The sequence below is a fragment of the Salmo salar genome, chromosome ssa22, assembly GCF_905237065.1.
Source record: "Salmo salar chromosome ssa22, Ssal_v3.1, whole genome shotgun sequence".
NCBI classification, from domain to species: Eukaryota; Metazoa; Chordata; class Actinopteri; order Salmoniformes; family Salmonidae; genus Salmo; species Salmo salar.
In genome coordinates this window covers 6,574,520-6,598,156 of record NC_059463.1, presented here as the reverse complement: position 1 = coordinate 6,598,156, position 23,637 = coordinate 6,574,520, and the positions used below count along the sequence as shown (strand labels likewise).

Below are 23,637 nucleotides of genomic sequence, written 5' to 3'. Positions count from 1 at the left end.
TGTATTGAAGAACTTTGGACGGTATTGAAAAACCATCCCGTGGCTTTTTCCAAATACCCCGGTATACGGTTTATACAGTACACCACCCAAGCTAACAGTAGAATATTGCAATATTATTTGTGCCGATTTTATATCGATACTGTGGGCTCCATTTTAACAAACTTAATGCAATGGTACATCTAAGTGCTGGTGGTAGCACCATAGGTTTGGGGGTGTGTCAAATATTTTTGCTATTTTCACAAACGGAATTATGGGCACAGATGCTGGCGGTGTGCAAGCACTGGGTTTGGATGAATAAATAAGTTGTAGATGTGCTTGACCCCCTCACTGGCCAATCAGAAAGTGCTCCATGGCTAAATATGTGGTTGCTTCAAGTTGTGTATTTTACAGTATTTTACGAATTGCGTTGTCATCAACTCCAATTCGAATGTGAGTCCATTGTAGCCTAATTTGTTAAATAATCTACAGAAACAAAATAACAAAATGTATGTCAGCCTATCCCTTCCTTGATAAGTCCACATTGTAAGACGTCTAATTGCATGACTTCAATATGAAAATATATTGTTAAACATAGCATTTGCTGTGATCTAGAGGCTAGGGTTACTATACAGTGCATTTGGAAAGTATTCAGACCCCTTGACCTTTGCCACATTTTGCTTCAGCCTTATTCTAAAATGGATTAAATAAACAATCCTCAGCAATCTACACACAATACCCCATAATGACAAAGCAAAAACATTTTTGGGGAAATTTTGCAAGTTATTCAAAATAAAAAGCTGAAATATCACATTTACATAAGTATTCAGACCCTTTGTTGGAGCACCTTTTGGCAGCAATTATAGCTTAGAGTCTTCTTGGGTATGATGCTACAAGCTTGGCACACTTGTATTTGGGGAGTTTCTCCCATTATTCTCTGCAGATTCTCTCAAGCTCTGTCAGGTTGGATGTGGAGCGTGACTGTACAGCTATTTTCAGGTCTCTCCAGAGATGTTTGACTGGATTCAATTCCCGGGCTCTGGCTGGGCCACTCAAGGACATTCAGAGACTTGTCCCGAAGCCACTCCTGTGTGGTCTTGGCTGAGTGCTTAGGGTCATTGTCCTGTTGGAAGGTAAACCCTCGCCCCAGTCTGAGGTCCTGAGCACTCTGGAGCAGGTTTTTGTCAAGGATCTCTTTGCACTTTGCTCCATTCATCTTTCCCTCGATCCTGACTAGTCTCCCAGTCCCTGCCGCTGAAAAACATCCCAACAGCATGATGCTGCCACCATCATGCTTCACCGTAGGGATGGTGCCAGGTTTCCTCCAGACGTGACGCTTGGCATTCAGGCCAAAGAGTTCAATCTTGGTTTCATCAGACCAGATAATCTTGTTTCTCATGGTCTGAGAGTCCTTTAGGTGCCCTTTGGCAAAGTCCAAGATGGCTGTCATGTGCCTTTTACTGAGGAGTGGCTTCTGTCTGGCCACTCTACCATAAAGGCCTGATTTGTGGAGTACTGCAGAGATGGTTGCCCTTCTGGAATGTTCTCCCATCTCCACAGAGGAACATTGGAGCTCTATCAGAGAGAACACCCTTCTCCCCGAATGCTCAGTTTTGGCCGGGCGGCCAGCTCTAGGAAGAGTCATGGTGGTTCCAAACTTCTTCTGTTTAAGAATGATGGAGGCAACTGTGTTCTTGGGAACCTTCGATGCTGTTTTGGTGTCCTTCCCCAGATCTATGCCTCGACACAATCATGTCCGGAGAGCTCCGAGAAAATTCCTTCGACCTCATGGCTTGGTTTTTGCTCTGACATGCACTGTCAACTGTGGGACCTTTATATAGACAGGTGTGTGCCTTTCCAAATCATGTCCAATCAATTGAATTTACCACAGGTGGATGCCAATCAAGTTGTAGAAACTTCTCAAGGATGATCAATGGAAACAGGATCTACCTGAGCTCAAGTTTCATAGCCAAGGGTCTGAATACTAATGTAAATAAGGTATCTGTTTTTTATTTTGAATACATTTGCGAGAAAGTCTAAAAACCTGTTTTCGCTTTGTCATTATGGGGTTGTTGTGTGTAGATTGAGGAGGAAAAATATGAATGTAATCCATTTTAGAATAAGGCTGTAACGTAACAAAATGTGGAATAAGTAAAAGGGTCTGAATACTTTCCAAATTCACTTGAAATTGCATTATGTCTTTAATGTCTGAGCCATGGACATGCCAAACGTTGTGAATAAGCAAGATTAAATGCACTATTGATGAGGCTTAAAATGAGAGCGAATAATTCAAATCAAATTCTAATCAAAATGGGTTGTGATTGGCAGGTACCTGGTGACCCACCTGATGGGAGCGGACCTCAACAATATCGTCAAGTGTCAGAAACTGACGGACGACCACGTTCAGTTCCTCATATACCAGATCCTCCGGGGTCTCAAGGTGTGTGTGTGTGTGTGTGTGTGTGTGTGTGTGTGTGTGTGTGTGTGTGTGTGTGTGTGTGTGTGTGTGTGTGTGTGTGTGTGTGTGTGTGTGTGTGTGTGTGTGTGTGTGTGTGTGTGTGTGTGTGTGTTTTCATACAGTGAGGGGAAAAAGTATTTGATCCCCTGCTGATTTTGTATGTTTGCCCACTGACAAAGAAATAATCAGTCTATAATTTTAATGGTAGGTTTATTTGAACAGTGAGAGACAGAATAACAACAACAAAATCCAGAAAAACGCATGTCAAAAATGTTATAAAATGATTAGCATTTTAATGAGGGAAATAAGTATTTGACCCCTCTGCAAAACATGACTTAGTACTTGGTGGCAAAACCCTTGTTGGCAATCACAAAGGTCAGACATTTCTTGTAGTTGGCCACCAGGTTTGCACACATCTCAGGAGGGATTTTGTCCCACTCCTCTTTGCAGATCTTCTCCAAGTCATTAAGGTTTCGAGGCTGACGTTTGGCAACTCGAACCTTCAGCTCCCTCCACAGATTTTCTATGGGATTAAGGTCTGGAGACTGGCTAGGCCACTCCAGGACCTTAATGTGCTTCTTCTTGAGCCACTCCTTTGTTGCCTTGGCTGTGTGTTTTGGGTCATTGTCATGCTGGAATACCCACCCACGACCCATTTTCAATGCCCTGGCAGAGGGAAGAGGTTCTCACCCAAGATTTGACGGTACATGGCCCCGTCCATCGTCCCTTTGATGCGGGGAAGTTGACCTGTCCCCTTAGCAGAAAAACACCCCCAAAGCATAATGTTTCCACCTCCATGTTTGACGGTGGGGATGGTGTTCTTGGGGTCATAGGCAGCATTCCTCCTCCTCCAATTACGGTGAGTTGATGCCAAAGAGCTCCATTTTGGTCTCATCTGACCACAACACTCTCACCCAGTTGTCCTCTGAATCATTCAGATGTTCATTGGCAAACTTCAGACAGGCATGTATATGTGCTTTCTTGAGCAGGGGGACCTTGCGGGCGCTGCAGGATTTCAGTCCTTCACGACAGAGTGTGTTACCAATTGTTTTCTTGGTGACTATGGTCCCAGCTGCCTTGAGATCATTGACAAGATCCTCCCGTGTAGTTCTGGGCTGATTCCTCACCGTTCTCATGATCATTGCAACTCCACGAGGTGAGATCTTGCATGGAGCCCCAGGCCGAGGGAGATTGACAGTTCTTTTGTGTTTCTTCCATTTGCGAATAATCTCACCAAATGTTGTCACCTTCTCACCAAGCTGCTTGGCGATGGTCTTGTAGCCCATTCCAGCCTTGTGTAGGTCTACAATCTTGTCCCTGACATCCTTGGAGAGCTCTTTGGTCTTGGCCATGGTGGAGAGTTTGGAATCTGATTGATTGCTTGTGTGGACAGGTGTCTTTTGTACAGGTAACAAACTGAGATTAGGAGCACTCCCTTTAAGAGTGTGCTCCTAATCTCAGTTTGTTACCTGTTTTAAAGACACCTGGGAGCCAGAAATCTTTCTGATTGAGAGGGGGTCAAATACTTATATTCCCTCATTAAAATGCAAATCAATTTATAACATTTTTGACATGCATTTTTGTTGTTCTGTCTCTCACTGTTCAAATAAACCTACCATTAAAATTATAGACTGAATTTCTTTGTCAGTGGGCAAACGTACACAATCAGCAGGGGATCAAATATATTTTCCCTCACTGTAGGAGCAGGTATAGGTATTCATAGGTATGCAGTTGTAAATAGTTGTCTGTTTTTGTTTTGCAGTATATCCATTCAGCAGACATCATCCACAGAGTAAGTTACATCAAACGTACAGTATCTGTCAAAAGTTTGGACACACCTACTCATTCAAGGGTTTTTCTTTTATTTACTATTTTCTACATTGTGGAATAATAGTGCCAAGAGTGTGCAATGCTGTCATCAAGGCAAAGGGTGGCTACTTTGAAGAATCTCAAATCCCAAATATATTTTGATTGGTTTAACACATTTTTTTGGTTACTACATGATTCCGTATGTGTTATTTCATAGTTTTGATGTCTTCACTGTTATTCTACAATGTAGAAAATAATAATGATTTTTTTTAAAATAAAGAATAACCCTTGAATGAGTAGGTGTGTCCAAACGTTTGACTGGTACTGTACATCAATCTTTACGTCAAGATGCTTGCATGGGGTGGAGGGTGGAAATAGGAATATCTGACAGTGTTAGTGCATACTCAATACCTGCCTTATTCTCCCCTCTCTCCTTCCCCTCCACAGGATCTGAAGCCCAGTAACTTGGCAGTGAATGAGGACTGTGAGCTCAAGGTGAGAAAGTTTTTAGATCTGTTATACCAGTCTGCCTAACTAAAAGCGATAGTTCACCTACCCTGAACTGCTTCTCCTCTCCAGCTAGTAAGAGATTTTATTTTATAGAGTATTTTCAACACGACAGTCACCAACATGAAGCATACAGTATAACTAAAATTACAGTTGTTAGATATTTCATTCAGACTGGTGAAAATGCACGCCTGACGTGGTGGGCAGTTCATGAAGTTGCAACTTTCAGAATGCTACAGTCTGCCCACTGTATTTAGTTATTTTCTACATATGCATTGTTATTTCGAAGGCCAAACCCACCATTTGTGTGCGTGGCCAAAGGGCTTTATCATTTCATCTAAGCATAGCACCGCTTGGAGTTTGCTAAACGGCATTGGCACTTGGATTGGAACCAGTGCTATGGTCATATATGACATGAAAATATACCTATTTGGCCACGCACACCAGTGGTGGGTTTGGCCTTTGAAAGAACAATGCATATGCAGAAAATACTCATCCGTACTGTAAAATATGGTGGTGGATCTTTGCTGTTATGGGGCTATTTTGCGTCCACTGGTCCTGGGGCCCTTGTTAAGGACAACGGCATCATGAACTTTACCAAGTACCAGTGTACATTTTAGACAAAAACCTGGTTATCTTTGCCAGGAGAATTAAACTTGGGTGCAATGACTCAACACACCTCTAGGCTGTGTAAGGGCTTTTTGACCAAGACAGAGAGTGATGGAGTGCTGCATCAGATGACCTGGCCTCCACAATCCCACAACCTCAATCAAATTGAGATGGTTTGGGATGAGTCGGACCGCAGAGTGAAGGAAAAGCAGCCAACAAATGCTCAGTATATGTGGGAACTCCTTCAAGATTGTTGTAAAAGCATTCAAAGTGAAGCTGGTTGAGAGAATGCCAAGAGTGTGCAAAGCTGTCATCAAGGCAAAGGGTGGCTACTTTGAAGAATCTCATATAAATATATTTTGATTTGTTTCACACTTTTTTGTGTTTCAAAGTTTTGATGTCTTCGCTATTATTCTACAATATAGTAAAAATAAAGAAAAACCCTTGAATGAGTAGGTTTGTCCAAACTTTTGACTGGATATATATATACTGCTCAAAAAAATAAAGGGAACACTTAAACAACACAATGTAACTCCAAGTCAATCACACTTCTGTGAAATCAAACTGTCCACTTAGGAAGCAACACTGATTGACAATACATTTCACATGCTGTTGTGCAAATGGAATAGACAACAGGTGGAAATTATAGGCAATTAGCAAGACACCCCCAATAAAGGAGTGGTTCTGCAGGTGGTGACCACAGACCACTTCTCAGTTCCTATACTTCCTGGCTGATGTTTTGGTCACTTTTGAATGCTGGCGGTGCTTTCACTCTAGTGGTAGCATGAGACGGAGTCTACAACCCACACAAGTGGCTCAGGTAGTGCAGCTCATCCAGGATGGCACATCAATGCGAGCTGTGGCAAGAAGGTTTGCTGTGTCTGTCAGCGTAGTGTCCAGAGCATGGAGGTCAGGGCTGGGCGATATGGACCAAAAGTCATATCCCGATATATTTAGGCTGAATATCGATATAAGATATATATCCTGATATTTTTTCCGCAAAGTGAGAGCAAATGTTCAGTCAAAGTCAAAGCCAGATATGACATGTCTCAAGTAGTTTTATTGAAACCGGCTATTTCAGTGAACAGTTGAAAAATCAAATGAATAAATAATAAACAGGGCTCTTCACCTGGTTCAGATTAAATGCTCAGCTGTTCAAATAACAATAACATGTAAACATAAACACTGTATAACAACAGGAGTACCTTTTTTGAAATCAAAGCTCCATAAGGTGCACATTTAAATAAATACAAATCTTATAAAATAAAATAGGCCTATCTTTTTCTGAAATAAATATTATATATATTTATGAGAAAAGTCAACTTTTTTTTAGTTTGACAACTTTAAATGGCTTATTAAAATCAAATTACAGATTTCTTCTCCTTTCTAACAAATCCACAGATTCAAATAACGAACATTACAAAATAATAAAATATGACAAACCCTAGTAAGGGCAGCAATTATATATAAATAAAGAACAAAATAAAGTGCTCAGTTTGAGAAAATGTTTTTTTAAACATCAGCCTGAGATTACCATTTGCTTTTTGTTAACTAAATTTCTTATCTGAACAGCCTCCACAAGAAACAGACTATCAACTCAATAAACATTTTCCCCCTTTTTTTACTTTGATAATGGTCAGAGTGACCATTGGGTTATTGGTCAGCTCCCTGACCAAGGCCCTTCTCCCCCGATTGCTCAGTTTGGCCGGACGGCCAGCTCTAGGAAGAGTCTTGGGGGTTTCCAACTTCAACCATTTTTTATTTAATCCATTTAAGAATAAGGCTGTAACGTAACAAAATGTGGAAAAAGTCAAGGGGTGTAAATACTTTCTTAAGGCACTGTATTTGCTCCTGAGTGGCGCAGCGGTCTAAGGCACTGCATCTCAGTGCAAAAGACTTTACTACAGTCCCTGGTTCGAATCCAGGCTGAGTTACATCCGGCCGTGATTGGGAGTCCCATAGGGCGGCGCACAATTGGCCTAGCGTCGTCCGGGTTTGGCCGGGGTAGGCCGTCGTTGTAAATAGGAATTTGTTCTTAACTGACTTGCCTAGTTAAATAAAGGTTCAATCCCCAAAACATTCATGCACACACACACAGTGCCTTCAGAAGGTATTCACACCCCTTGACTTTTTCCACATTTTGTTGTTACTGCCTGAATTTAAAATGGATTAAAGATTTATTGTCATTAGCCTACACACAATACCCCATAAAGTCAAAGTGGAATTATGTTTTTGGAAATTTTCACAATGAAATGCTAAAATGTCTTGAGTCAAGTTTTTAAGTATTCAAACCCCATTTTAATGGCAAGCCTAAATAAGTTCAGGAGTAAAAATGTTCATAATAAGTTGCATGCAATAATGGTGTTTAACATGATTTTTGAATGACTACCTCGTCTCTGTACTAGAGGTCGACCGATTTTATGATTTTTCAATGCCGATACCGATTTATTGGAGGACCAAAAAAAGCTGATACCGATTAATCAGCCATTTTTTAAATATATATATTTATTTGTAATAATGACAATTACAACAATACTGAATTAACAATGAAACTTTTATTTTAACTTAATATAATACATAAATAAAATCTATTTTGTCTCAAATAAATAATGAAACATGCTCAATTTGGTTTAAATAATGCAAAAACACAGTGTTGGAGAAGAAAGTAAAAGTGCAATATGTGCCATGTAAAAAAGCTAACGTTTAAGTTCCTTGCTCAGAACATGAGAACATATGAAAGCTGGTGGTTCAATATTCCCAGTTTTTCAATATTCCCAGTTAAGAAGTTTTAGGTTGTAGTTGTTATAGAAATGATGACGCGTTGACTATTTCTCTCTATACCATATGTATTTCATATACCTTTTACTATTGGATGTTCTAATAGGTAATTTAGTATTGCCAGCCTAACCTCAGGAGTTGATAGGCTTCAAGTCATAAACAGCGCTGTGAAGCAAGCATTGCTAAGAGCTGCTGGCAAACGCAGTAAAGTTTGAATGAATGCTTACGAGCCTGCTGCCGCCTACCACAGCTCAGTCAGACTGCTCTATCAAACCATGGACTTAATTATAATATAATAAACACAGAAATACGAGCCGTTGGTCATTAATATGGTCAAATCCAGAAACTATCATTTAGAAAACAAAACGTTTATTCTTTCAGTGAAATACGGAACCGTTCTGTATTTTATCGAACGGGCGACAACCCTAAGTCTAAATATTGCTGTTACATTGCACAACCTTCAATGTTATGTCATAATTATGTACAATTCTGGCAAATTAGTTCGCAACGAGCCAGGTGGCCCAAACTGTTGCATATACCCTGACTCTGCATGCAATGAAAGCAAGAGAAGTGACACAATTTCCCTAGTTAATATTGCCTGCTAGTATTAATTTCTTTTAACTAAATATGCAGGTTTAAAAAAATATATACTTCTGTGTATTGATTTTAAGAAAGGCATTGATGTTTATGGTTAGGTACATTCGTGCAACGATTGCTTTTTTCGCAAATGCGCTTTTGTTAATCATCCCCCGTTTGGCGATGTAGGCTGTGATTCGATGATAAATTAAATTGATTATATGCAACGCAGGACAAGTTAGTTAACCTAGTAATATCATCAGCCATGTGTAGTTTGATTGTTTTTTATATAAGTTTAATGCTAGCTAGCAACTTACCTTGGCTCCTTTCTGCACTCGCGTAACAGGTGGTCAGCCTGCCACGCAGTTTCCTCGTGGAATGCAATGTAATCGGCCATAATCAACGTCCAAAAATGCAGATTGCCATGCCGATTAATCGGTCGACCTCTACTCTGTACCACACATACCATTATCTGTATCGTCCCTCAGTCAAGCAGTGAATTTCCAACACAGATTCAACCACAAAGACCAGGGAGGTTTTCCAATGCCTTTCAAAGAAGAGCACCTATTGGTTGATGGATAAAAATAAATGCAAACATTGAATACACTTTTGCACATGGTGAAGTCATTAATTACACTTTGGGTGGTGTATCAATATACCCAGCCACTACAAAGTACAGTAGTCCTTCCTAACTCAGTTGCCAGAGAGGAAGGAAACCGCTCAGGGATTTCACCATGAGGCCAATGGTGACTTTAAAACAGTTACAGAGTTTAATGGCTGTGATAGGAGAAAACTGAGGATGGATCAACAACATAGTTACTCCACAATATTAACCTAATTGGCAGAGTGAAAATAAGGAAGCCTGTACAGAATAGAAATATTAAACGACATGTATCCTGTTTGCAACAAGGCACTAAAGTAATACCAAAAAAATATGGTAAAGAAATTAACATTTTGTCCTGAATGCAAAGTATTATGTTTGGGGCAAATCCAATACAACAAATTACTGAGCCTGCATTCGACCAGACACTGGGAGATGAATTCGCCTTTCAGCAGGACAATAACCTAAAACCCAAGGCCAAATCTACACTGGAGTTTCTTACCAAGAAGACAGGGCTCAAGTTACAGTTTAGATTGAAATCTACTTGGAAATCTATGTCAAGACCTGAAAATGGTTGTCTAGCAATGATCAACAACTAATTTGACAGCGCTTGAAGCAAATGTTGCATAATCCAGGTGTGGAAAGCTCTTAGAGACTTACCCAGAAATACTCACAGCTGTAATCTCTACCAAATGTGCTTCTACAAAGTATTGACTCAGGCGTGTGAATACAAAACAAACAGCAACAAAAAATACATGTTTTCACTTTGTCATTATGGGGTATTTTGTGAAAATTCAGGCTCTAACACAACAAAATGTGGAATAAGTGGTATGAACACTTTTTCTAAAAGCACTGTAAATACCAGAGGTGGGATGAAGTCAGTATTATTCGAGTCACAAGCAAGGTTCGAGTATCAAGTTGAGTCCCAAGTAGAACGGTTCGAGTCTCGAGTCAAGGCCAAGCCGTGCATTCTAAGAGCAAGTTGAGTCATAAGTTTTTTTCAAGTCAAGTAAAAAAGTTATCGATACATGCAATGTGTTGTTCAACAATAAATCTTTTTCTATTTATTGAGACTATCAGACAGCCCTTTTCATTATTTTGTCTACAACATATTTTGATTGTCCTAATTAATGTTTACAACAAATTACAAATGCAAGCTTCATAAGTCAATGGTAAATGTCAAGGAATTCCATACCAAAAGACCAGTAGGTCTATGCTAGTAATTATTGCTTGATGCCCCATTGCTGATGAGCTTGCAACGTAAACAGTTAATATTTTTGATCACCAACATTTTTTGGAGCTGCATATTTATTTATGGCAGTCCTCTCCCTACAATTTTACAATTGCACTGCACCCGATCCTATAGCTGTACAGCAAATCAGTCCGAGGTGGCACAACAGGTCCCAGAGTGGTGGGGCAAATTGTTTTCCCTTGGGCCCAGAGTTTTTCCTAATCTGGTAACCTAACCAGGTATATATCTGGACCCTATAGGGTATAACTGTCACACCCTGATCTGTTTCACCTGTCTTTGTGATTGTCTCCACCCCACTCCAGGTGTTGCGCATCTTCCCCATTATCCCCTGTGTATTTATACCTGTGTTCTCTGTTTGTCTGTTCCCAGTTCAAGTCGAGTCCCGAGTCTTTAGGCTCCAAGTTCAAGTCATTTTATTTTCTATCAAGTTAAGTCTGAAGTTATGAAATTTGTAACTCAAGTCAGACTCGAGTCCAGGTCATGTGACTTGAGTCCACACCTTTTGATGCATACACACAACCATCTCTCTCTTTCTCTCTCGTGCACACACATGCATACACACACTCACTTTTGTCCTCTCTTTTTCTATCCATCAGATCCTGGACTTTGGTCTGGCGAGACACACTGATGATGAGATGACGGGTTACGTAGCAACCAGGTGGTACCGCGCCCCAGAGATCATGCTGAACTGGATGCACTACAACATGACAGGTAATAATGTACTATGATAGAGTACGTTCAGAATGTATTCAGACCTCTTCACTTTTTCCACATTTTGTTACATTACAGCCTTATTCTAAAATGGATAAAACAAAAATGTTCCTCATCAATCTACACACAATAATGCACACATAATACACACATAATGGCAGTGAAAACAGGTTTTGAGATGTTTTTGAAAAAATAAATTGCATACTGTAATTTCCGGACTATTAAGCGCACCTGAATATAAGCCGCACCCACTGAATTTAAAGAATATATATATTTTGAACATAAATAAGCCGCACATGTCTATAAGCCGCAGGTGCCTACCGGTACATTGAAACAAATTAACTTTACACAGGCGAAACACAGCTTGTAACAAAAATAAATAGGCTTTAACGAAACACGACTTGTAACAAAAAATAAAACATTTGCAGTAAGCTTTAGTTGTCTTTTTGCACTGAGTCAATTCCTCACGCTGCTGTTTCCAACGTCTTATCATCGACTCATTAAGACCAAGCTCCCGTGCAGCAGCTCTATTTCCTTTTCCAACAGCCAGATCAATCGCCTTCAACTTGAAAGCTGCATCATATGCATTTCTCCGTGTCTTTGCCATGATGAGGGTGACAAAATGACTACCATAATCAGAATGATGGGAAGTTTGAGAGCGCCCTTAACCCGTTCGGCAATTTCATTGGTCTAATGAAAGCTTCATGCCGCCAAAAAACTGAGCACGTCACAGAATGTGTTTTTTTTTATTTTTTATTTTTTATTGAAAGCGGGAAAAATCCATATATTAGCCGCGTCATTGTTTAAGCCGCGAGGTTCAAAGCTGGGAAAAAAGTTGCGTCTTATAGTCCGGAATTTACGGTAAGTATTCTGACCCTTTGCTATGAGGCTCAGGTGCGTCCTGTTTCCATTGACTAGAACTTGATTGGACAGGATTTGGAAAGGCACACACCTGTCTATATAAGGTTCCGCAGTTGGCAGTGCATGGCAGAGCAAAAACCAATCCATGAAGTCGAAGGAATTGTCCGTAGAGCTCCGAGACAGGATTGTGTTGAGGCACATGTGAAGGTAGGAAACAACATCTCCACTTCGCTGACCCTCAACACTGGGGCCCCACAAGGGTGCGTTCTCAGCCTCCTCCTGTACTCCCGGTTCACCCATGTCTGTGTGGCCATGCACGCCTCCAACTCAATCATCAAATTTGCAGATGACACAACAGTAGTGGGCTTGATTACCAAAAACGACGAGACGTCCTACAGAGAGGAGGTGAGGGCACTCGAAGTGTGGTGTCAAGAAAACAACATCTCACTCAACGTCAACAAAACGAAGGAGATGATCGTGGACTTCAGGAAACCGCAGAGGGAGCACCCCCCTATCCACATCGAAGGGTCAGCAGTTGAGAAGGTGGAAAGTTTTAAGTTACTCGGCGTACATATCACAGACAAACTGAAATGGTCCACCCACACAGACAGTGTGGCGAAGAAGGCCTCTTCAGCCTCCTGAGGTTTAAGAAATCTGGCTTGTTACCCAAAACCCTGACAAACTTTTACAGATGCACAATCGAGAGCATCCTGTCTGACTGTATCACAGCCTGGTACGGCAACTGCACCGCCCTCAATGGCAAGGCTCTCCAGAGGGTGGTGCAGTCTGCACAACGCATCACCGGGGGAAAACTACCTGCCCTCCATGACTCCTACAGCACCCGATGTCACAGGAAGGCCAAAAAGATCAAGGACATCAACCACCCGAGCCACTGCCTGTTCACACCGCTACCATCCAGAAGGCGAGGTCACGACAGGTGCACCGAAGCTGGGACCGAGAGAAAGAAGCTGTTTTTCAATCTCAAGGCCATCAGACTGCTAAACTAACTCAGAGAGGTGGCTGCCTACTTTAATAAATGGATCACTTTAAACAATACCACTTTAATAATGTTTACATATCTTACATCACATATGTGTATATACTGCATTTTATACCATCTATTGCAACTTGCCTATGCCTCTCGGCCATAGCTCATCCAATAATTGATATGTACATATTCTCATTCACTCCTTTTAGATTTGTGTATATTAGGTAGTTGTTGGGAATTGTTAGATTACTTGTTAGATATTACTGCACTGTCGTAACTAGAAGCACGAGCATTTCGCTACACTCGCATTATTTTGGGGCGGCAGCGTAGCCTAGTGGTTAGAGCGTTGGACTAGTAACCGAAAGGTTGCAAGATCGAATCCCCGAGCTGACAAGGTACAAATCTGTCGTTCTGCCCCTGAACAAGGCAGTTAGCCCACTGTTCCTAGGCTGTCATTGAAAATAAGAATTTGTTTTTAACTGACTTGCCTAGTTAAATAAAGGTACATTTAAAAAAACATTTTTTTTTATTTATTTTTTTACATCTGCTAACCATGTGTATGTTACCAATACAATTGTATTTGATTTGGGAAGGGTACCAAAAACTTTCTGCAGCATTGAAGGTCCCCAAGAACACCGTGACCTCCATAATTTTTAAGTTTGAAACCAGCAAGACTCTTCCTAGAGCTGGCCACCCAGCCAAACTGAGCAATTGGGGGAGAACGGACAAGGTCAGGGAGATGACCAAGTTCTCCTGTAGAGATGGTTGTCCTTCTGGAAGTTTTTATTTTATTTCACCTTTATTTAACCAGGTAGGCCAGTTGAGAACAAGTTCTCATTTACAACTGCGACCTGGCCAAGATAAAGCAAAGCAGTGCGACACAAACAACACATGGAATAAACAGATGTACAGTCAATAACACAATAGAAAAAGTCTATATACATTGTGTGCAAATGGTGTAAGGAGGTAAGGCAATAAATAGACCATAGTAGCGAAGTAATTACAATTTAGCAAATTAGCACTGGCGTGATAGGTGTGCAAAAGAGCAAAAAAAGTACAATAAAAACAATATGGGGATGAGGTAAGTAGTTGGATGGGCTATTTACAGATGGGCTGTGTACAGCAGCAGCGATCGGTAAGCTGCTCAGATAGCTGATGCTTAAAGTTAATGAGGGAGATATAAGTCTCCAACTTCAGCGATTTGTGCAATTTGTTCTAGTCATTGGCAGCAGAGAACTGGAAGGAAAGGCGGCCGAAGGAGGTGTTGGCTTTGGGGATGACCAGTGAGATATACCTGCTGGAGCGCGTGCTACGGGTGGTTGTTGTTATGGTGACCAGTGAGCTGAGATGAGGCAGAGCTTTACCTAGCAAAGACTTATAGATGAACTGGAGCCAGTGGGTCTGGTGACGAATATGTAGCGAGCGCCAGCCGACGAGAGCATACAGGTCGCAGTGGTGGGTGGTATATGGGGCTTTGGTAACAAAACAGATGGCACTGTGATCGACTGCATCCAGTTTGCTGAGTAGAGTGTTGGAGGCTATTTTGTAAATGACATCGCCGAGGATCGGTAGCATAGTCAGTTTTACGAGGGTATGTTTGGCAGCGTGAGTGAAGGAGGCTTTGTTGCGAAATAGGAAGCTGATTCTAGATTTCATTTTGGATTGGAGATGTTTAATAAGAGTCTGGAAGGAGAGTTTACAATCTAGCCAGACACCTAGGTATTTGTAGTTGTCCACATATTCTAAGTCAGAACCGTCCAGAGTAGAGTGCTAGTCGGGCGGGCGGGTGCGGGCAGCGATCGGTTGAAGAGCATGCATTTAGTTTTACTAGCGTTTTAGAGAAGTTGGAGGCCACGGAAGGAGTGTTGTATGGCATTGAAGCTTGTTTGGAGGTTTGTTAACACAGTGTCCAAAGAAGGGCCAGATGTATACAGAATGGTGTCGTCTGCGTAGAGGTGGATCAAGGAATCGCCCGCATTGTTGATATATACAGAGAAAGGAGTCGGCCCGAGAATTGAACCTTGTTGTACCCCCCATAGACTGCCAACAGGTCCGGACAACAGGCTTTCAGATTTGACACACTGTACTCAATCTGAGAAGTAGTTGGTGAACCAGGCGAGGCAGTCATTTGAGAAACCAAGGCTGTTGAGTCTGCCGACAAGAATACGGTGATTGACAGAGTCGAAAGCCTTGGCCAGGTCGATGAAGACGGCCGCACAGTACTGTCTTTTATCGATGGTGGTTATGATATCGTTTAGTACCTTGAGCGTGGCTGAGGTGCATCCGTGACCAGCTCGGAAACCAGATTGCACAGCGGAGAAGGTACGGTGGGATTTGAAATGATCGGTGATCTGTTTGTTAACTTGGCTTTCGAAGACTTTAGAAATGCAGGGCAGGATGGATATAGGTCTGTAACAGTTTGGGTCTAGTGTAACCCCCTTTTGAAGAGAGGGATGACCGCGGCAGCTTTCCAATCTTTAGGAATCAATGATGATACGAAAGAGAGGTTGAACAGACTGGTAATAGGGGTTACAACAATGGCGGCGGATAATTTTAGAAAGAGAGGGTCCAGATTGTCTAGCCCCGCTATGGGTCCAGGTTTTGCAGCTCTTTCAGAACATCTGCTATCTGGATTTGGGTGAAGGAGAAGCTGGGGAGGCTTGGGCAAGTAGCTGTGGGGGGTGCGGAGCTGTTTGTTGGGATAGCCAGGAGGAAAGCATGGCCAGCCGTAGAGAGATGCTTATTGAAATTCTCGATTATCGTGGATTTATCGGTGGTGACAGTGTTTCCTAGCCTCAGTGCAGTGGGCAGCTGGGAGGAGGTTCTATTTTTCTCCATGGACTTTTCAGTGTCCCAAAACGTTCTGGAGTTAGAGCTATAGGATGCAAATTTCTGTATGAAAAAGCTAGTTGAAATTTCTACCATCTCTGCAGCACTCCACTAATCAGGCCTTTATGGTAGAGTGGGCAGACGGAAGCCACTCCTCAGTAAAAGACACATGACAGCCCGCTTGGAGTTTTCCAAAAGGCACCTAAAGGACTCTGAGACCATGAGAAACAAAATTCTCTGTTCTGATGAAACCAAGATTGAACTCTTTGGCCCTAATGCCAAGCGTCACGTCTAGAGGAAACCTAGCACCATCACTACGGTGAAGCATGGTGGTGGCAGCATCATACTGTGGGGATGTTTTTAAACGGTAGGGACTAGGAGACTAGTCAGGATCGAGGGAAAGATGAACAGAGCAAAGTACAGAGAGATCCTTGATTAAAACCTGCTCCAGAGTGCTCAGGATCTCCGACTGGGGGCGAAGGATCACCTTCCACAAGGACAACAACCCTAAGCACACAGTCAAGACAATGCAGAAGTGGGTTTTGAGAGGATCTGCAGAGAAGAATGAGAAGAATGGGAGAAACTCCTCAAATACAGGTGTACCAAGCTTGTAGCGTTATACCCAAGAAGATTCGAGGCTGTAATCGCTGCCAAAGGTGCTTCAACTAAGTACTGAGTAAAGTGTCTGAAAACTTATGTAAATGTTATATTTCAGTTTTTTATTTGTAATAAATTTGCCAACATTTCAAAAAAATGTATTGCTTTGTCATTATGGGGTATTGTGTGTAGATTGATGAGAAAAAAACGGTTTAATCCATTTTAGAATAAGGCTGTAATGTAACAAAATGTTGAAAAAGTGAAGGGAGCTGAATACTTTCCGAATCCACTGTATATTAGTCTATCTCTGCAATATGACCGGTATGACCTATAAGTAATATACTGTATATTCTATAGGCCAGGTTTTATTGTATTTTTTTACATCCCCCAAAATAGTTTTGCAGGTGTAAATGGTCATACCAAATAATTTTAGGGATATGTGTTTCTAGCTGAACACTAAGTGTTGTTTTTGTTGTTGTAGTTGACATCTGGTCGGTGGGCTGCATCATGGCGGAGCTGCTAACCGGAAGGACGTTATTCCCCGGCACCGACCGTATCCTTTCACTGTCGTCTTGGTGACATAGAAAAGTGTAGCACTTGTTGTCATGGCCCAATTCCATATTGACCCCTATCCACTACACCCAGTTGTGTGCATTTAGCTAAATAACTAACTACATGCATGGGTAAACCAGGTAGTATATGTCTTAGGTTCTCATAGAAGTATCCCTCCTCCTACTTCTCCATCTTTCCCTCTTACTTTTCCCTACCCTCCCTTCTTACCATCCTTCCATCCCTCAGTTTTCCCTTGATGTTGGTATGGTATAGACATTGGTCAGTTGAAGCTTATAATGCTCCTCATGCGAACCCCGGAACCTGAGCTCTTGATGAAAAATCTCCTGAGTCTGTGAGTGTTCTGTCGTGTTAGACCATGTTCTGTTCCACTCTGCCCTCGCCCGTCTGCCTGCCTGCGTTTGGGTTGTGCCTCCTTATTGAGCTGTTACTACTATACTCTCTTCCTGTCATTATATAGCCACTGTAACTCAACACCACTTCCTGTGTACTTTTATTTACCTTTGTTTAAGCAAGTCAGTTAAGAACAAATTGTTATTTTCAATGACGGCCTAGGAACAGTGGGTTAACTGCCTTGTTCAGGGGCAGAACGACAGATTTGTACCTTGTCAGCTCGGGGATTTGAACTTGTAACCTTGCGGTTACTAGTCCAACACTCTAACACTCTAACCACTAGGCTACACTGCCGCCCCATGTACTTACAGCTACATGGGCTGCTGTTTCAGAAGCCAAGAGAACCTTGACCTAGTTGTTATTGAGTAAAGCTGCCCCCTTGAGACCTCTCATCTTGGGTTGCTCTGTTCTTCTGACACTCGTTCCTCTGGCTGTGTTCTAAAAGCATGTTGTTGTGTCTCTATTCAATAATACCTCATACAGCATGTCAACTTTTACCCTTCACTCTCATCCCCTTATCTCCCCCCCCCCCTTCTCCCCACGAAACAAAATTATTTAGTTTAGGGACACTTTGACATCCCTGTGACCCTCTCACCTATGTGACAGTATGACCTATGACCCTTGACCCTGGGCTGCTGTAGATATTAACCAGCTGCAGCAGATCATGAGGCTGACAGGAACGCCCCCGGCCTCTGTCATTAGCCGGATGCCCAGCCACGAGGTGAGACACTATGAGATGTCCTTCCCAGGGTCGCCCAAATTATAAATGCAACAAGTACTGATATTGTATCATATAATAGCACTCACAGTTTTCCAGGAAAACAAAAATGTAGACTTTTCTGGTCGTTGACTTATATTTTAGATACTATTTATACAGAAAATGCATATAAAACTGTATGAACTGTATTTATGATTGTATGACAGTATTTTAGGTTAAATTCTATTACACAATTTCTGATATCACATGTCTTACTTTATTTTCCTGCATAAGTAAAATCAGGATTATGCCTCTACTGCCATTCTTTCCGATTAGACTGGTTTGGATTTCTCCCTGACCAATATGGCTACCCCATCCTGGAATTTTGAGCGTTTATGACATAGCCCCTCTAGTAATTTAATAGGATCTCTATGATGCCCCCAGTCTTTTGTTAGGCCCTACAGAGCTCTTCCAACCCTCCCCTACTCTCTGCACCCGACTGCTTTTTGTCTGACATGCATCTCTGACGTAATCTCACCACTTTCCAGAGTGCTTTGCAATCCCTAATTCCTGACTAGTTTTTTCTGGCCTTGCCCCTCTGTGATCTGGAGTGTTCTGATAGTATATGATGTGTTTGGTTGTTGTGTACAGGGGTGCTCTTCCAAACTACAGCTCCAGACTACAGAATTCTTCATAACCCTTTAGATGTGCTCTATGGGATTCCTATCTTGAGATCTGGGGCCATTTATCAAGCGTCTCAGAGTAGGCGTGCTGATCTAGGATCAGGTTCCCCCTGTCTGTCCATGTAATCCTATTCATTGTGATGTAAAAGGCTAAACTGATCTTAAATCGGCACTCCTACACTGAGACGCTTGATACATTCGTACACAGGGCATGTAACTCAGTCTCCTATTGGCATCAATGCGTGATTTACACATTCTGATCTCAAGTTAGGATTCGAGCCCTAAGTGTACAGAAATAATCTGTCTTCACTGCCGACATGTGGTATCGCTTGATTTCAGAAGCAGTTCAAGTGTTGTGTGTTCCCCATCCAGTGTGTGTTGAACAGTTCTGTGTATCTCTCTAACAGGCCAGAAACTACATTAACTCCCTTCCCCAGATGCCCAAGAGGAACTTTGCTGATGTGTTCATTGGCGCTAACCCACTAGGTAATAATGGGGTAGTCTGTCTAGTGTCTCACAAACACACACATTCACACTGTCTAAACAGACACTCCGTTTACATTCTCTCTCTCTCTCTTTCCCCCTTCCAGCGGTGGATCTGTTAGAGAAGATGTTGGTTCTGGACACTGATAAGCGGATCACAGCGTCAGAGGCCCTGGCCCACCCCTACTTCTCCCAGTACCACGACCCAGACGATGAACCAGAGTCTGAGCCATACGACCAGAGCTTTGAGAGCCGTCAGCTGGAGATAGAGGAGTGGAAAAGTATGTGACGGGGGGAGAGAGGGAAATGGCTCCGTGTGGAGGGAGGATGATAAAATAATTTAGGTTTAACATAACATGATACTCGCACTAAACTGATGTCTACTCTGGCCACTTCTGATCGCTATCTTTCTCTCAGGGTTGACCTATGAGGAGGTTTGCAGCTTCGAGACCCCGCCATTCGACGGAGACGAGATGGAGTCCTGAGGGAACTAGGGTGACGTCGTTGATAATCTCGCCTTCTTTTCCTTCTCTTATGGAATTGTGTTGAGGAGGAAGTGGCATGTAGACCTTGACCTCGGGCCAGTTATGCGTTTCCTCCCCTAATGGTTTACGTTAGGATCTGGGAGTAGGTTGAGCTTATCTTAGATCAGAATTTAGAGGCAACTTCCTCCCAGAGCACACAACCTTGTGTGAGGACTATCAACTCTCCGGACTATTTAACAAACAAACAGGAAACCACGACATTCAAGTGCCTGCCGTCGTTCATTTCTGGGGTCACTCTCGGGTTAGAGATCAAGGGTTAAAGGAGACCGACCCAACCCTCCCGCTTGCTGTATTATATTATATTGTCTATGTTTTGGTCTCTGGGCCGAACTGAGGAAATTACTTTGTAATATTGTATCTACTGTTTGTGTGTTTAGAATATCTGTTAAGTTAGCTTCAGATTTTTACATTATTTGCTAAAAAGTATCTTATTTAATAAATTCCTGGAAAAGGTGCTCAGTTCAATATGGCAAAAACAATCAACCACATTATTTCATTTAACAAACCACTGGTACCTTCAAACATTTATTTATGATTTTAGGTTGGTAGTGTATAGCCAAATGTTATTTTACGTCCTTTTGGATCGAATTCGGTAGGAAACCCAACCGTGTAAATCACCTCTGCCCTTCTATGACAAACCTTCTGTCTCCACAGTCAAACTGTACGCTGTTGTTATGCCTGCCAGTGTTTTACATATGTAAATAAGGCTGCACTCTTGTAAATAAATGGTACTATGCACACAGTAATACTGCCTAGAAGTCACTATTATAATAGAGCACATAGCATCGCCCACCCTTTGCGCACTGATTTAGAACACTGCCCCTAGTGACAGGAACCGTTTAGGAATGACTGGCAGGTTCCATGCCCAATCAGGTGGATTCATCTCAGCATGGCGTGTCCCTTATGAGAATGAGGATACAACCTTTTGATGTCCATCTTTTCTCTCTAATTCAATCACACAGAAAGAGAGAGGGGGTAGAGGACTGGGGAGTTTGTTTTTGCTTATCCTGCCCCTTTTAACTTATTTAATCTCTTTTTTTCTTCTACCCTTCTCTCTGTTTTTATTTCACTCCATCTTTATATCATTGCCTCCTCGAACACTCGTTACGCTGTCCTGTCCTCTGTTCTGTGTCTAGTCTATTAGAAGTGAGGGGAGAGATGTCACTGTCACAAAATGTTATTTGATAGAATGTATTTAAAATCCTCCATCCCCAAGTCACAAGATGCATGATGAAATCAGAATGTGGTTTCCCTAGCATCTATAGTGTATGCGCTATGTAGGACTTCAAGGTTGAGTCGGAGAGAAGCTCCCCCATAGCTATAGATATAGAGTACCAAACTTGGACATAAAGCTCCAAGGTGTGTGTGTGCGTGTGTGCAATTCTTTCAATCTTGCAACTCTTTGAGAATGTTTTACCCAATGATGTATACAGTCCCAGTCAAAAGTTTGGACACGCCTACTCATTCAAGGTTCTCTCTTTATTTTTACTATTTTCTACATTGTAGAATAATAGTGAAGACATCAAAACTATGAAATAACACATATGGAATCATGTAGTAACCAAAAAAATATGTATTTTAGATTTTTCAAATGAGTCACTTTTTGCCTTGATGACAGCTTTCCTCACTCTTGGCGTTCTCTCAAACAGCTTCGTAAGGAATGCTGTTCCAACAGTCTTGAAGGACTTACCACATATTCTGAGCACTTGTTGGCTGCTTTACCTTCACTCTGCGGTCCAACTCATCCCAAACCATCTCAATTGGGTTGAGGTCGGGTGATTGTGGAGACCAGGTCATCTGATGCAGCACTTCATCACTCTTCTTGGTAAATTACTTACACAGCCTGGAGGTGTGCTTTGGGTCATTGTCCTGTTGAAAATCAAATGATAGTCCCACTAAGCACAAACCAGATGGGATGGCGTATATTTTCATGTAATGTTTCAAGTACAAAAATACTTGTCGATTACTATAATGTAAAGCTGGAGAAGTTAATGCGTGATCCCATAATGTTTTCAATATTGCTGACCAATTTAAGATCAATCTGATGTGAACTTACTCCCCCATGAAGCCAGTAAAAATATAGCAATATCAATAAATTACTCTTAGTACAATACACCTAGGAACTGGTCATTTTAGTATACATCATGTCGTGTAGTAGGCTAGCTGCTGAACCAGTGTCTGGGCAGAGGAGACGATGAATATGACCAGTCTCCTCACTAGCACAGTTAGCTACCATTTATTTTCCCAGTGGACAGCTTTGCAAGCGTTATAATGTCAGAATACGTTCATTATATTCCGCAAATATGGAGTTTCGCTGAGCAACTATTGTCATTTACTGCAGTCATGCCCGGTAAGTACTTCCAAAAAAGGTATACATTCAAATGTAGAATCAAACGAGAAAAAAAGCCTTTTCTCTGGAAATTATCTATGTATTGTTTTTGACCACGGGTGCATGCGCCAAATACACCTTTTCGGGAACATACATTTGAAAAAAGAACATCACAATTTGTTGAGTCTGGAGACAAATAGCAAAGAAGTCTCAGGCAGTATTTCAAATATCTAAATATAGTGTAACCTACCAATCAATGCATATCAATTGCCGTGGAGGTCACAATCTTACAATGTTGCAGTCCAGAAAAGAGCTTTACCATCTATGCCCAAAGCCTGGGCCTCTGATGAAGACTGAAGAACTGTTAACCATGCTTCAGTATTCCCCCTTCTCTCTAGGAGCATTTGTGTTCCCAGGCCCCATAGGCACATCTAAAGGATCCCACTCTGGTCCCCAACGTAGCTGACCGATGTAGAGAGAGACAAGTGCCTTAGCAGAATGCAATCTACATTTTGTGTGGTTCAGAGACGATAACTCTATATAATCTGTGGCAAAAGCCTGGGCTCCTGACGGGTACAATATATTTCTTCCCACTGCATGTTACAATAGTAAAATAACTTTTGTCAGCTGTTAAACTGATTCTACATTGAATTTAGCATTTGAGACAAAAGTGAGAGACAATAATGAATGAAGATTGTTACGTGTTACGTTTTTCTTGTTCCCCATTTTTCCCCTGCTAGTGTGTTTGTCTTGGGCATTACAGGTGTACCGAGTTGCGGCTAACGATGGTGGGCGTGGCTGTAGCTGATTACAGAGAGGATATCTGTTTGCCGTGTGAGAAGAGAAGAGAGGAGGGGGAGAGAGAGAGGACACTTGTTTTTTTGTTTGATTATTTGTGTTAATTTCCTTGTGTTTCAGCCTGTCCTCCTGAGGCGCTCCACCCTACCTAGGTCCTGGAGAAGGGAAAAGGTAGATCTGCCCATGGGTGTACATTCTCACGTAGATAACCCATTGTTTTATACACTAGGTTAGCCGGGCGGGTGTCACCCTTGTATTTTTCTTGGAACCAGGTAGGACAGTGGGTTAGGGTTTAGAATGTGTTAGGAAGGATTAGGTGTGTAGAAGAGGAGGGACCTTTTGTTTATTTTCATTACTTGGACCCCGAACCCAAACATTTCCCTTCTCTTACCTTCCCTTGTTGTGGTTGTTTTGTTTCTTATTAATTATTTATGGGTGTGTTATATTGTTTATTTAACTAATTCACTAAACATCCCCTGAGGGTTAAAATTGAGTTCTGGTTGTGGTCTGATTTATTTATCGCTCATTGCACCCCACATTTCTTCCCTTTTCATCTGTATTACCTGGTGTGTTTAGGCCCAGGCATT

The 23,637-nt window shown here is 41.9% G+C and overlaps 1 protein-coding gene across 1 annotated transcript in view; it reads left to right on the top strand.

The window, feature by feature from the left end:
• Positions 1-19,915, top strand: part of p38a (mitogen activated protein kinase p38a) — a 37,956-nt gene extending 18,041 nt beyond the window's left edge. The window contains 9 exon segments of the mRNA NM_001123698.1: positions 2,305-2,416; positions 4,197-4,226; positions 4,691-4,738; positions 11,163-11,277; positions 17,034-17,105; positions 18,157-18,236; positions 19,303-19,381; positions 19,486-19,659; positions 19,796-19,915. Coding sequence (NP_001117170.1) covers positions 2,305-2,416; positions 4,197-4,226; positions 4,691-4,738; positions 11,163-11,277; positions 17,034-17,105; positions 18,157-18,236; positions 19,303-19,381; positions 19,486-19,659; positions 19,796-19,863 — 778 coding nt within the window. The 3' untranslated portion in view covers positions 19,864-19,915.
• Positions 19,916-23,637: the final 3,722 nt, after the last annotated feature.